The 16,250-nt window shown below is 36.4% G+C and overlaps 1 protein-coding gene across 3 annotated transcripts in view; it reads right to left on the bottom strand.

Annotated features, from left to right (window-relative positions):
- LOC107594431 (TBC domain-containing protein kinase-like protein) overlaps window positions 1-16,250 on the bottom strand; it is a 53,240-nt gene that overhangs the window by 13,828 nt on the left and 23,162 nt on the right. For all 3 annotated transcript variants that reach the window (XM_016284479.1, XM_016284480.1, XM_016284481.1), the window contains exon 23: window positions 2,049-2,224. In XM_016284479.1, the coding sequence (XP_016139965.1) occupies window positions 2,049-2,224 (176 nt within the window). The remainder of the gene's footprint in view (window positions 1-2,048; window positions 2,225-16,250) is intronic.

Genomic DNA, 16,250 nt, shown 5'->3' on the forward strand with positions numbered 1-16,250 from the left:
CTGCAAGCGTCTGAGAAAACGAGCGCGTCAGATTTCGCTCCCTTGATGACGTGGCAAAGGGATCTCATTATAATATTACTGCCCCATAATCTGTAAATTTACACCCACAGCGCCATCATTTGATTTTGCAAGCGACAACGGCGTACAGTTCTAATGCCATGGCAAAAGTTTGAGCAAAACATGTTAACTGTTCTGTCTTTGGCTGCACAGACGAGCACAGAACATTATTTAGAGTCCCAGCCTCAGAGGAGACAAGAGAGCAGTGGATTTATTGATTTATTTAAAGGGAGCGTATATGTTCCATACAAAGGGCATTTAAGTGGGCGAGACGTGAATTTAAATTGTATTTATTTACAGAGGTATATTATGTCCCACTTCACGCTTCTCTAGTAAGTTTCGTTTGTGTGTGAAGACGCTGCAGGCAGCGGCGCAGCGCAAATCTGTAAATGAATATTCCGAAGTGAAGTAAACTTCAACGGATTTCCCCTGCTCAGGGAGTAGGGAGCAATGGACACTGTGTAGGGACCATGTCAATCGGAACACAGTTCATGCACGGAGCTCACTTCTAACAAGATGATCTGAATCAGGTGTGTTAACAAAGAGACAAAACATGCAGAGCGGGGGTACGCGAGGACTGGAATTGAGAACCGCTGGTCTAGAACAATTCTTACAAGTACAACACGACGTAGCTGGGCACCGTGGACAGTCGCCGAACCAAGCATGAGAGCATGTTCTAGTACACCCCCAAAACAAAATCAAGACTTTGTAAAAGAGCATAATAGGACCCCTTTAATGTATATTGCTGCTGCCACACAGATCTAAAATAAACATGCAATTTATTTCCCAGCTGTTTACCTTCACAGACATAACCGACTGTTTTTTGCAACTCGTGTGTTTTTAACATAAACTTGTGTGTGAATGAGAACTTAGTTTAGTCTACTCACATGCTGTGACAGCCGTTTTCTGTCTGTGTGCTTCGGATGTGTGCGCTCAGAAAAACGTATATCAGAAGTTTAAACTAATATGGTTTAAAACGCATGATTTCAGCACGATAAACATGATAATCAGAACCAAAACAGATGTTTTTTAGCAGGTCCGAGCTGTAATGGCAGCTCTATTTTGTAAAAAGGGGGCGGGGATCAGCAGCTAATTTGCATTTAAAGAGACAGGCCCGTTTCTGCTTCCACTCAAAATAGGCATTTTCAAAATGATATACCGTATTGGCCCGAATATAAGACGACCCTGATTATAAGACGACCCCCCTTTTTCCTGATGTACCTTTTGGAAAAAGGATTTTTAAAACCCAAATCTTGTTTTTTCTCAGTAAAACACATTTTGTCTTCAATTATTTTCATATTGCATATTTTTCCTATTTAAATTTTTGTTTTGAATGTATGGTAAAAACTGGTAAAATGTACCAACAATCACATTTAAAAAATATACACTTTTTGATATACCATTAAATAAAAAAAAAACAGGTAGCCCATCTGAATTAGGACATTTAGGCTATCCATCTAATAGTAGCCCACCAATATCTTATTAACAGTAGAAGTTAAATCTTACTGTAGTCTTCAAATCTGGGTACTGTCTTACGTTTTAAAATCACAAAGGGAGTTTGGTCCCATCAGGCTAACGTGACAGTCACGACTCATGCAGCTGTAAGGTTTTCTTTCTCTTTTGTTTTTACTCACGATCTTTACAACACGCATTGCATTATGTATTTCATGGCACACTCGTTTTATGCGTATTTGGCGCCACCTATTGTTGTGGGTGTATTATTGACATGTCAAAGTCTAGATCCTGAATATAAGATGACCACGTTTTTTCAGATGTATTTCCAAGAAAAAAACATTGTCTTATATTCGGGTCAATACGGTAATAAATGATATGTGGAGTATTTTGAGCTGACACCAGAGACTTATATTACATATTGTAAAAAGGGGCATAATATGTCCCGCATCCTAATGCTGCAAGCCAACCTTCTTTCTGAGATGACTGATTATGGAGCCGAGGTACTCAGAGGTCAAAGGTCGATTTGGGACACTCACCAGGTCCGTTTTGGTCTGGTCTTGATATTCTGAAGAGTAATAGGAAAGTGTTTTCCCAAAGCTGTTGCTGTCACTGGCAGGTTTGTTTGGCTGGGCATGCTGGCGATAAGTGGCACTTTTAGGAGTCCAACAGAAGAGGTTGATGGATTCCCGGACACAGCGTTCAATGTCGATCTCTGAATGCAAAACAGCAAAGAGAGAAATGTCACTAGATAAACAACCAGTCAAAAGTTTGGGATTAAATTTTAAAAATGTTTTTTTGAAAGAAGTCTCTTATGCTTTTACTTGACTAAAAATGCAGTAAAAACAGTAATATTGTAAAATATTATTACAATTTAAAATAACTGTTTCCTCTTCGAATACATTTTAAATTTTAATTTATTCTTGCAATGCAATGCAGAATTTTTCATTACTCCAGGCTTCAGTGTCACATGATCCTTCAGAAATCATTCTAATATGCTGATTTGATGCTCAAGAAACATTTACTATTATCAGTGTTAAAAACATTTGTGCTGCTTGATATTTTTGTGGCAACAAAATGCATCTGTAGTGATGTAAAGCACAAATTGTGCTTTAAGACAGTGAAGGCTGTTTCATTATGACAAGCAAGTCTTAAGCTATTGAATCTAGCACTTGCAGTTACGGGAAATTTAAATATCTTAAGAGCGCTAAGAACAGCAACTTTATGCTCATTTGGCAAAGCCGCAGGAGAATCACAGACTGTCTAACTTCCGTCTAATTAACCTTGGATGACCTTGGAAAGCTTCTCCAGAGAGTTGCCCTCCAGCTGATCCAAAGACTCCCTGCCAATGCTTCATTCAGTCACAAACAAACTCAGCGAAGACATCAACACTTCAGTCACACTCTCCCAGCAGCAGATGAAGAGAAGAAGACGAGATTCAGCTGCTTCCTTCAAATGCAAAGCCAGCTCTCTTGAGCCATGCGCCTTAAACCGGAGATTAAAGTAACAGGGATTCACATGGATATAAACAAATCAGGAATCCTTTCCTCGCTATCTCACTCACTTTCTATCCTGTTAGCGGAAAAAAAAGTATCCCTAATGAAGTGGTTTAGCATGAGTGTGACAGCTTCATTTTATTTAAGAGGATATGATCTGAATACTGGATTATAAACACTGGACTTTCACTGAGAGGCTGTGATTACTGTCCTCTGAAGTAATACAGGCAAGAGAGAGAAAGAGAAGCTCTGCTTTTTAAAAAAACAGAAAGCAGAAAGCATTTAGAAAGCATTTAACGCTATTATAGAAAATGTGAAAGCTCATTCATATACAGCCCCATGATGCACTACGTTGTGACAAGCAGAGTGAAAATAAAATCCAAAATATTTATTTGCAAGGTTTTTTAAAATATTATATATATATATACACACACACACACACACAGATATATATATATATATATATATATATATATACATATATATATTTTGTGTGTTTTTTATTTAACAAAAAATACAGGAAAACCGCAATACTGTGAAATATTTAATTAATTATTAATATTGAATTTAAAATAGTCTTTCTATTTTACCATATATAATTTTTTTATAATAAAATATGTCACATGATCTTTCATAACTCATTCTAAAATGCTGATTCTGTTAATATTTTTGTGGAAACCATGATACATTATTTCAGTATTATTTGATGAAGATAAAGTTGAAAATTAAAAACATTATTTATTTGAAATAGTTTTTTTTAACATTACATATGGTACATAAATGCTACATCTACCATGTAACTGCTCAGTGTTCATGTTAAGTCTGACTTAAAATTTGCATACAAAAAAAATAAAATCTCAATGCAGAAAATGAATGTGATTTTTACATCTAGAACTTTCATGCAATTGTAAGTTGAGTACGCTTTGTGTGAGAATTGCTATTTGTATGGCACACAGAGATTCTGTCTATGTGATGTGTTTCAAATCAGTCACCTATGAGGCTTTTTTCCGGTTAAGATGGCAAGGAAGGTTTTGGAACAGAGAGAGGAGGAGGAGAATGAATGCAAACAGCATGAGAGATGAGGCACCAATCAGTCAGTGCATTAGAGACTGTGACAGACGATCCACCTCTCCTCCAACCATCACCTCCCCGACCCGCCTTCCACTGCCCCAAATCTACAGGCAGAGATGAAGAACGACAGATGGATCTGGAAGATCGAGACACGCGCACATCATAATTACAGAGCCTCGTCACCTCTGCCATAACTCTAATATAACATCCTCCCAATCGAACCGAACAGCGCATGCACCAGGGGTCCTTGACACCCCACATGTGCGACCCACATTCAATCCACACCGCTCTCGAATCCCAACCCTACACAGTGGCATGGAAGGAATGAGTAAAGACACTCAGTCACATTGCATGAATCTTGCATGAAACGCCACCACCTTCAGGCATTCAAGTATTCCCAGTGTAGCCAAGACAAATATCATGTAATCGAAAGACAGGTTTGGCTATGCATTCCACATCCCATTTTTATAAACACAGCTTTCGTCACAGTATTAGCTGCAGACGTTATTCAGACTTTCAGATGGCATGAAATATACATGCATGAAGGAGTCATCTGGATTCAGTGGGAAAGTGGGATAAGAACTAAATGACAGACTACTAAATTCTCCTGAAGTCATCCGATACGGTTGAAGGAGTGAAATCAGCCCTATATGGGTATGGAATAGACATTATTATTCTGCTTGTAATCATAATAACTGTAGTAGCTATGATATTTTGTAAACAATGGTTATCACGGTAAATTTCCGGAATAACTGAATCTTGTGGTTAAAGACTTTTATCAGAATGAACAAGCAGCCAGAATTTATATTATGAAATTATACAGTATCTGCATTGATCCATAGCCAAGTCTGTTGCATGGTCAATTATGTTCAGTTTAAAAATGTTAAAAACTATATACACTAATGTTCAAAAGATTGGGGTCAGTAAGATAGAAGCCTCTTATGTTTAGCAAGGCTGTAATTATTTAATTAAAATACACAAAAAATATTATTATAATTTAAGATGACCATTTTCTATTTAAATATATATTCAAATGTAATTTATTCCTGTAATTTATTTTCAGCATCATTACTCCAGTCTTCAGTATCACATGAGCCTTTAGAAATCATTCTAATATTTGGTTTTCAAGTAAAATTTCTTGTCATTATCAATGCTGAAAACTGTTGTGCTGCTTAATATTTTTGTGGAAACCGTGAGTTTTTTCGGGATTCTTTGATGAATAGAAAATGAAAAAAGTAATATAACAGTAAAAACATTTTTTTTGAAATAGAAATCTTTTGTAACCTGTTTTTTTTTTATATAGATATCTTAACGGTCACTTTTGATCAATTTAATGCATCCTTGTTGAAAAACAAAACAATTTGAATGGTAGAGGGAAAGAAAACTATAAAATATTTATTTCAAAATAGACAAAATAAATGTGATATTTCATTTATTTGATATAAGTAGTGCTGCTGGAAAGTTTGTGAAACCTTTAGAATTTTCTATATTTCTGCATAAACTTGACCCAAAACATCCTGAAAGTAGACAAAGAGAACCCAATCAAACAAATGAGGCAAAAAATATTTTTTTTGTCATTTATTTATTCAGGAAAATGATCCAGTGTGAACTTTGATAGTTCTCTAAATAAAACAGGGCAGGCACTGACACCTGATAGTCATTCCACTGAATGAAAACACCTCTGAACAGATGGACTCTAATTTTACCTTCAAATTAACTGCTGATCCAAGAGATTCACATACTTTTGCCACTCACAGATATGCAATATTGGATCATTTTCCTGAATAAATAAATGACAAAGAAAGTATTTGATTGGGTTCTCTTTGTCTACTTGTGTATGTAGACTTGTGTGAAAATCTGATGATGTTTTGAGTCATATTTATGCTTTTTTTAATACAAAAATCTTGTGGGAAATGTTATTGTATGATTCACTGAAGAAAGCTTGTTGCCGAAACGTTTGATTGTCCATTGCTCTGTTGTAAAATAAAAATTAGAACAGCGAGTGCGGATCTTTTATCTGAAGGTCATATTTATGCAGAAATATTAGATTAGATTATTAGAAATATTTTTTTTGTTGTTGCTATCATTATCTATCATATTCTACCTTTCAGCCACACTCCTTTATAGATAACAACACCAGTAAGGACCTTTAAAAATGTACACCGGTCGGAGCGCTTACACCAAACATCACCCAGAGCTTCTGGCTTCTCTTGCCAGAATGGATTAATGTTAGCATGTCTATTCAGAGTCTACAAAATAATGACGAAGTGCAAAGAGAGTGAACCTGGGCCATTTAACACCTATCGGCTCATGAATACATTTCATCACTGCCATCGTTTTCCAGCCCAGTTTCCAAAAGACATGAGAAGGGAAGAAAAAATGCCCTTGATAAAGGTGATAGCAGTTAGCTAAAACCTCTGTATGAGGGAATGAAAAAAGACTGAGGAGGAAAATTCACCTCCACGACTTTTCTCCAATGAAATATAACTTGCTTTTGTGCAACCGAAAGGGATCTGCAGCTGTGGCCGAAACAAGACACTCAGTGGCATATACAAACCCAGTCTCTACGGTTTAATTAATAACCTGCGTGAGAGAATAAAAAAAAAAATGGTAACATGTTATTAACAAGTTGAGGCGTTTGTGTACAGGAGGCAGGAATTTCAAGGCACTGATTCACCAACTCTATATTTAGTGCTAACAGTGTGTAAAGTAAACACAGTCATGTAGCAACAAGTGGGTCAAACAAACACGTTAGGTCAGAGGAATGTGATGACGGTGCTTAAAGTCTCAATAGAAAAATGTCTTATTGAATGCTTTGGGCATAAATTAATAATGCACTTTAAAGAGTACAGTGTAAAATGAGATTCTGGGGAAGCAATATAATTAAAACTGAGCTGCTTCTCCATGGCAGGTACCTTTATTACAACAGTACTGCTTATACTTGGGATCAGGGATTTGAATAGACTAAAAGAAAATCTGTCATCATTTATTCACCCTCGTGACTTTCCTGTAGAACCTTTCTATACAATACAATACAATACAATAGTGGATTTAACATCAAAATTTAAAGTCTAACCTAAAAATGCATGCTTTTTATGTACCCTTCTCACTTTAAATACTTTGGTGAGTTACAAAGAATATTGGTAACACTTTAGTCTCCAATTCTCACTATTAACTAGTTGGTTATTAGCATGAATATTACTGGGATGATGGCTGTTTATTATGACTTAAAAAGCACATATTAATGTTTTATTCTGCAAGACCTTATTCTAAATCTTTAATCCTACCCAATTCCTACGCAATTATTAAACTTAATCGTCAACAACTACTTTATTAAGTATTAATAAGCAGTATTTAGGAGTATATTAAGGCAAAAGTATAGTTAGTTAATAGTAAATAGTTAGTTAATAGTGAGAATTGGACTCTAATCTAAAGTGCGAACAGAATAATTTATGTAGTTATCTATTATTTATTTGAAAGAATGAAAAGAATTGTTTCATGTCCATCCTTGTATCATTCATTAACTTTGATATAGGATTTAGAAAGTAATTCGTAATAAGTAATTAAATACTTTTTGGAGAGAGTAATTTGTACAGTAATCTAATTACACTGTTGAAGATGTAATTAGTAACTAGTAATTAATTACTTTTTTATATTAACTTACCCAACACTGTATATAGTACAGTGGGGAAAAAAAGTATTTAGTCAGCCACCAATTGTGCAAGTTCTCCCACTTAAAAAGATGAGAGAGGCCTGTAATTTTCATCATAGGTATACCTCAACTATGAGAGACAAAATGAGGGGAAACAAATCCAGAAAATCACATTGTAGGGTTTTTAAAGAATTTATTTGCAAATTATGGTGGAAAATAAGTATTTGGTCAATAAGAAAATTTTATCTCAATACTTTGTTATATACCCTTTGTTGGCAATGACAGAGGTCAAACGTTTTCTGTAAGTCTTCACAAGGTTTTCACACACTGTTGCTGGTATTTTGGCCCATTCCTCCATGCAGATCTCCTCTAGAGCAGTAATGTTCTGGGGCTGTCGCTGGGCAACACGGATTTTCAACCCCCTCCAAAGATTTTCTATGGGGTTGAGATCGGGAGACGGGCTAGGCCACTCCAGGACCTTGAAATGCTTCTTACAAAGCCACTCCTTCGTTGCCCGGGCGGTGTGTTTGGGATCATTGTCATGCTCAAAGACCCAGCCACGTTTCATCTTCAATGCCCTTGCTGATGGAAGGAGGTTTTCACTCAAAATCTCACGATACATGGCCCCATTCATTCTTTCGTTTACACGGATCAGTCGTCCTGGTCCCTTTGCAGAAAAACAGCCCCAAAGCATGATATTTCCACCCCCATGCTTCACAGTAGGTATGGTGTTCTTTGGATGCAACTCAGCATTCTTTCTCCTCAAGTTGAGTTTTTACCAAAAAGTTATATTTTGGTTTCATCTGACCATATGACATTCTCCCAATCCTCTTCTGGATCATCCAAATGCTCTCTAGCAAACTTCAAACGGGCCTGGACATGTACTGGCTTAAGCAGGGGGACACATCTGGCACTGCAGGATTTGAGTCCCTGGCAGCGCAGTGTGTTACTGATGTAGCCTTTGTTACTTTGGTCCCAAATTCAGACAACCTTAAGCAGATGTCATATTTTTTAAAAATCATTTAATTTGTAAAAAAAAAAAAAAAAAAGTAATAATAATAATAAATTATGAAAATAATGAAGATGTGCACACTCAAGGAAAATATTTATGTACTTAAAATAAATTGTATTATTACCTCACTTGACATTTTCATACATTCATAAAATACAACTTTTGTAGTACTGTTCAAACATTTTTAAATGTTTTTATAAATGAGTTTTAAATTAGATTTGTAAACAATTTTCCCTTCTCATATTTTTGTATATCCTTATTTGTCTACAGAAAGAACAGACAGAATCAAAATCATCTGCATGTTTTAAAAGAACGAGACCGTGTTAGCCTGAAGAGGTAATAAAATGTCATCACAACAAAAATAAAACAAATATTACAAAATACGAGATCAAACAGTATGTACAGCATTCTTTTTCAAAGAAGAAAATATCCAACAGCACTGATTTACGATGGATGATGGATGTCAGAGCTGATTTAGTCCATTTATAGTGTATGACTCTGGAAAAAAAAAAACCCATACCCAGGCAGCTTATTCCTAATAATCCAGTCAGCTACATGCCGCTGAGGGTAAGACTCCAGAAACTCCTACAGGCCAGTAGATGTACATGATATAACACTGAGAAACAGGTTTTGACACAGTTGGACGACTCGAAAACAGCGCTACTAGTTAATCTGGCTTGAGGAACTGATCAAACCTCATAGTGCATCCCTCGCATTCTCTCCTTCTGTCAAGTTTTCAGCAATTTCTGATAGAAGACCGTCCTATAAAACCTCTGAAGCTATTTCCAGACTTGTCAGTGACAGATGCTTATTAGCCACTTGTAGTCAGATCCACTTTTTGTCAAAATGTGATTTGTGCTCTGCTTCCAGCTGGATATTTGTCTCCTGACAGGACGGAGTAATGGCGTGTCTCACGGGCTTCTGTTGAACATCGCTGCCACGTCTATAACAGATTTCTCTGTGATTGCTGGTGCAATGGTTTTGCTGATATTAAAGTTGATTTCTTTAGAAATTTGCTTTTCTTTTGCCATTTTTTTTGGAGTCATCCCTACCGCCTGACAGACACCACAGAATCAGGCATCCTGCGAAATCATACTCGTCTTTGTGACAATCCTAATTTTGGAAATGGCAAAAAAAATGAATTTGAATGGGATTGCCTGTTACAAGTCATTCTGCATTTCTGTTTGGTGCCACTAGTGCTGCACGTTTCAGCTTTAAAGGTGCAATAAGTGTTTATGTTTCATATTCATCTTCTCAAACCACTAATATAACAGCATTAGCCTCTTTGTGACCACCATCGCCTAACAAGCAGATCCTCAGGTGTTTCAGTTCATTAACTTGGATGAATGCAAAAATAAGCTGCTCATGTGATCTCGACATGTTGGCCACAGTGAGTAGAATAAAATGTGTATTTTAGAAAAAAAAATCGATGTAGAATAAAATGTCTTTGTACATCACTGATATGACTGTTATTTTAGTATCATATACTATTATAGTATTTATTCATACTCATATTTTCAAGTCATATGTGCTTTTGTTGCATTTTTACTTTTTTGTAATATTTCTGTTTAGCTTCTATTTAGATTTTTATTTCAGTTAAAGTAATTTTAGTACTTCAACATTTATTTCAGTTACTTGTGAATTCAACATTTTAAATTTTTGCTTTTTTAATTATTATTGAATATTTATTTTTTTATTTCAGCTTTATTGAAATTCCTGAATCAATTTTTTATATTTTAATAATTTTACTTTTAGTTACCAAGATGAGTCTTCATCTCATTTGCACATTATTGTAAAAAAGTCAAATCTACTATTCATATTTTTGTGTGCAAAGCATGTAAAGTAGAAAATAATACATATTGCACCTGTAAAGGAATAGCTGAACCAAAAACTTGAAACAAAACATATCTCTGACACTACTTTAAGTGAACACAAGCACATTTGTGTTATTTTTTTGTGTGTCCTACTCCTTTATATATGGTTTCGTATCTTTATTTTCTAAATTAGTAATTTTTATTTATTTTATTTTTTTGTGTCCTACCATTTTATATATGATTTTGTATGTTTTTTCTAATTTATTTATTTATTTGTTTATTTATTTATATTTTTGTGTCTTACCCCTTTATACGTATATGGTTCTGTATCTTTATTTTCTAAATTTGTAATTTTTATTTTATTATTTTATTTTATTATTTTATTTCATTTTATTTTGTGTCCTACCCCTTTATATATGGTTTTGTATCTTTATTTTCTAGAGATTCAAAAATGTATTCAAATGTATACAGACTAAAGTGGACTAGACATTATCTTAGATGGTGGGAAAAACAGAAAGTATGACCAGCATGCATATCTATTGCCAATTAAATAAGAACAAGACATTTAAATGCTGCTCTCCTGCCTTTTTTTTTTTACCTTTTCACACACACACACACACACACAGTACACAGCGCGCACACACACACACACACTAAAAAAAAAAAAAAAAAATTTTTAAACCCTAATCTTTGTTTACACCAGTGTTTTAGCCTGAAAGATACAGCGACAAGTTTCAGAAATTGTCCTGCTTTCAACTGCCACGGTAACGTGATATTTTCCACATTACTTTGGGAAGTAATCCCTGCATTGTGGCTGAGTGTACACACCATCAGAGTTCCTGCAGCGCTGAATGCTCCCAGCTAATTCCCTCACATTAGACTCAATCATCGTCCATCACTTCAGCCACGCTGCGCAGCTCCGTGTTGACAGCAACCTCGGGGAATAGTGGCAAGCAGATGCCAGAGGAAACACACGGAGCTATCCTGACCAAAACACCACTCGTCAGGCCACGTCGGTGCCTGCTGCCTCTCCCAGCATACCACACGGAAAGAACAGCATAAGCAGCATAACTTATCCTGAGCTCATCGCAAACAAGTCCCAACTGAGCGCCGGCGTCAGGAAGCTTACGGGGAATAAAGCACATTGTTTGACAGAAGGGAGGCAAGGTGCGCCTAACCAGACAAGTGTGCATCACTCTGCAGTTTCCAAGTCTGGGTCCACAGCGACTGCAGCAAACTCACACTCTGTAGTCCGTTTCTCAGCACTATGCAGTGTTTCTATAGTATACAGTAGGGGTGCTCCAATCAGGATTTTTTAGGCTGATTACTGATCACAGTATCTGCCGATACCGATCACCAATACCGATCTTTTTAAAGCCTTCTTTTTATCATTTATAACTATATACAGTATAGTGATACTTCAATCAGGATTTTTAGACATTTATTCAAGGCCTGAATTTACCCTGTGAGAGGGAAAGCAGCTTTCACACAGGAGTCCGCTACTGATCCGTGGCTGTTTACCACAAACACAACATTTTTGGATTTCAAATCCAAACACTGTCACTGAAAATGCTTTTTCAGCACTGCAATTCTTTTTTTTTTTTTTACATAGTACAGTAATACAATCTTTAACAGACATGTTTAAACACAATATAAGCAACACATTATTCAATGCTTTTTACTTTTGCATTTACTTCTAGATTTATATATTAAGTTGCTCCAGCAAGTGGCAAAACATTTAAACTACTTTTCTTACGCTATCACAAACTTACCATTGACAGAAATAGTCAGCTCTACTGCCTTTCCTTTTTTATTTAAATCTTTATTACAAGCAATCCTGCGGTTCATAAAGAACTTTGTTTTCCTACCTCCACGAGTGCAATCTATTATTGCCTTGTTTATCTAAAAGTGCTCTTTCTCTTTAAACCTAGCCAAAAAGCCATATGTGTTGACTGTGAAACAGTAGACTTTAATAATATGCATTTATGGTGTAATTGCTACATTTTCTTGTCAATCCATGTTCATATTTACTGAAAACAATGCACTGTTACTTTAATTCAGCGCTTGCAGCGGCAATAGACTCGGTGTGGAAATTATCTCTGCACTGCTGCAGACGCGCTGCCGGTGTACTGACAAAACATGCTACCTATCAGATTGTGCTACCAAAAATATATTTGCATTGTTTTAAGGGTAAGTTTAGGGTAAGGGTAGGTATGGGCGGGTAGGTTAAGGGTAGGGATAGTTATGGACATTTAAAAAAGCCTCAAACTACATGAATAAGATGATGGTAGCACAATCTGATGGGTCACATTTTTCGCTATCGATTTGTGCTACCTATCTTTTTAATGGGAGGTAGCACAATCTTAGTAGGTACAAATCGTCAGAACACTGGACCGCAACCATGTGCAGTAAATGCTTTAATCCGTTAACATGAGTGCGGAAAAAATATGCACCGCGTACACACTGCAAACTGAGTAATGTGAACCTGGCGTTATGTACTGTATGTGCACTGCGAGTGTGCATGAGCACACGGTCTCCAGGAGAGCGCTTGAGCGCTGAATGGTTAAACACCGGCAAGAATTAAAAAGTAATGCAATTTATAAACTTTAGTGACGATGTGACACTGCCTCGATTGTGCAAGTGACAATTCCTGTGTCAACTGTGCAGCTTGCTTATAGACAGACGCGATGTGTGGTGATTTGAAGCCATTTGCGTATTTTGAGAGAGAAAGAGACAGCGCGCGTTAATTTACTCACGCTGTTTGTGAAGTTATGTCTCACGCAAGGTTTTCAAATTACTTTATAAGTTATTTAATGAAGAAATATAGCATTATAATTATTTCACGCCGCGCCGAACAGAGACTGAGATGGTGCCGCTGCATGTCGTGCCAAACCTCTCACGGCAGCGTCATCAGCTTGAGATCGGTATTTTGAGATCGGCCTTTTTAGAGACCGCTGATCAATCATCCCAACGTGATTATCGGCCGAAAGTGATCGGTAGCCGATTAATCGGAGCACCCCTAGTATACAGAGGATTTACCCACAGTGCACCTGCTCTGCATAATTCTAGCATATATTTAAGGTGTGGCCACATTTATCATTGCTCAGTAAAATTTTCAGTAATTTTATCAGGAATCCACGTGATCTGTTTTGACATGTGCTCATAAAAAAATTACAAGGCTTTTTTTTGTAACATTTCTATTTAGCTTCTATTTATATTTTTATCTCAAATTCTAGTATTTCAGCTTATTTAAGTTTGTTGGAAAAGAAACATCACGTTCGTTTTTAATTTCTTAAATATTTACATTTGTGACCCGTGCTGTCAAATTGAGTCAGAATGCGTATGGTCTAATTTTAAGCTACAAAAGAAGTGAAAAATGTCAGTTTTAGTCGAACTTGAGGTTTTCACAAAAATTAGTTAATTAAGCCCTCTTCTAACAATCCCAATGCTCCAAATAGTAATTAAACATCTTAAATGATCTCTGTTTGTACGTTTTCTGAGAGGAGTACCTTTTTCTCTGCTCACTACTGGACAACTGCTGCTGCTTCTCACCACAAGATGTAGGTCTATTGTTGCAAAGCGCAGCATTCCAGCTTTGTGAATATTCATATCAAATTCTTGATGACATGAGTCTAAACCAGTGAAACATGATTTTAAACCCATGCCCGGTTACGTCGTTTTAAGTTTAAGTTTTTCAGCAAATAACTCAAATTGCTAAAGAATACATTTCTTTGGAATAACATGAGGGTGAACAAATGATAACATTTTAATTTTCCATAAATATATATTTTAATTATTAAAAAAATATTTTAAAACATTATTAGCACCATGGGCGACATTTGACTCTGAGTCAGGGGGGCAAGGGAAAAAAGTATATATATATATATATATATATATATATATATATATATATATATATGAAACAAATAAATAAAAACAAAGGATTTTTTGGGGATGTAAGCATCAAAACAATGCCCTACCGTATTGCAACGCATCAAAGCAGTCAATCCAACACAGTCAGAATAACTTAAATAGGGTGCCACCATTTAGTAAACTGTGGACTAGCTGTGGCTCTTCCTGCTGATTTGAATGGTGATGCTTCCCGTTTGTCAGTTGATGGCCTTTCGTTTTTAACCAGAAATGTGCACGCTGCTTTTCTGATGTTCACTGAAGTTTTCCGTGTTTTTTTCCCGTGTCACTTGAAATGTTTACGTTTTGAATCGTTGTTACCAAAGGCGAGACACGTGAGGAAAAAATAAACGATCAGTTGTGGGACTATATTCTGTCATAAGTTGCATACCATTCATTGCTGAACTTTCTACCGTCCGTTACTGGAAATGAAATGAAATTGTCCCGATCTCAATAAGTTTGCACAAGCTTTTGGTCCATGAATTAGATCTCGCTCCCTGTCTGTGGAGGTTTGGCCAGGACCGGTTCCAGAATTAAATCAACATATTTTATGTTCCATCCATTGCCAATCACTGCTTTTTCGAGAGTGAATCCCGCATAAATATGCAGATGTCATTCCCGAAACTTTGCAGGGTGTAGCCTATGTGTCCGAAAAATTCCGTGTCTTTTTCCCGTGTCACTTGAAATGTTTACGTTTTGAATCGTTGTTACCAAAGGCGAGACACGTGAGGAAAAAATAAACGATCAGTTGTGGGACTATATTCTGTCATAAGTTGCATACCATTCATTGCTGAACTTTCTATCGTCCGTTACTGGAAATGAAATTAAATTATGGGTTGATATGTCCTGATCTGAATAAAGTTTACACACACTTTTGGTCCGTGAATTAGATCTCGCTCTGGACGCACGCTGTCTGTGGAGGTTTGGCCAGGACCGGTTCCAGAATTAAATCAACATATTTTATGTTCCATCCATTGCCAATCACTGCTATTTCGAGAGTGAATCCCGCATAAATATGCAGATGTCATTCCCGAAACTTTGCAGGGTGTAGCCTATGTGTCCGAAAAACTAAAGTTTCAAATAAATTCTGAATGGATTATACCCTAGAAAGTGCGCAAAACGTGCTCCCTTTAACACTAAAAAGTGTCACTCATCTTTGTTCATCGTGATCTTACAAAGTTCCGTTATAATCAATGAAGCTCTAAACTGCACAATGAATCTCTTATTTACATCGCGTCTGCACTTAGTCATGAGATGATTCACAAGTATGCAAAACTGCACTTAAAAACTGCGGCGCTCTCAGCGGTGAGTGAATTCTGACAAAATGTTTCTGATTGGCCACTGCATTTAAGAAATCAACAGATATGTCTGTGATTGGTTACATTGCTCAACACTGCAAAAACACGTTGAGGGTATTTAGTGCTTGGCTAAGTGCTCCAATTGCAGCAGGGCCGACATCAGGGATTCCATGACTAACAATTTGCCTAATTAAACTTGCCCCCCCCTAATGTCGCCCATGATTAGCACTTACAGTGGATTTACCCACAATGCACCTGCTCTACATAATTATATGTATATAATTAGGGTGTGGTCACAATTATTGTTGCTGCAAAATTTTGTGGGCGAAGTAATTTCAACAGGAATCCACACGATCGACTCAATTTCGCTCTTAGACAAGAGACACTTTTTTTGCCAGCAACATTTTGTAAAATGTGACCAGACCTTTACTCAGTTGAAGGGGTCAAAATGGGATCTTTCAAATAAAATAAAAGCTCAATGCACAATGA

This window comes from Sinocyclocheilus grahami, unplaced genomic scaffold (genome assembly GCF_001515645.1).
Source record: "Sinocyclocheilus grahami isolate Dianchi unplaced genomic scaffold, SAMN03320097.WGS_v1.1 scaffold183.1, whole genome shotgun sequence".
Lineage (NCBI taxonomy): Eukaryota > Metazoa > Chordata > Actinopteri > Cypriniformes > Cyprinidae > Sinocyclocheilus > Sinocyclocheilus grahami.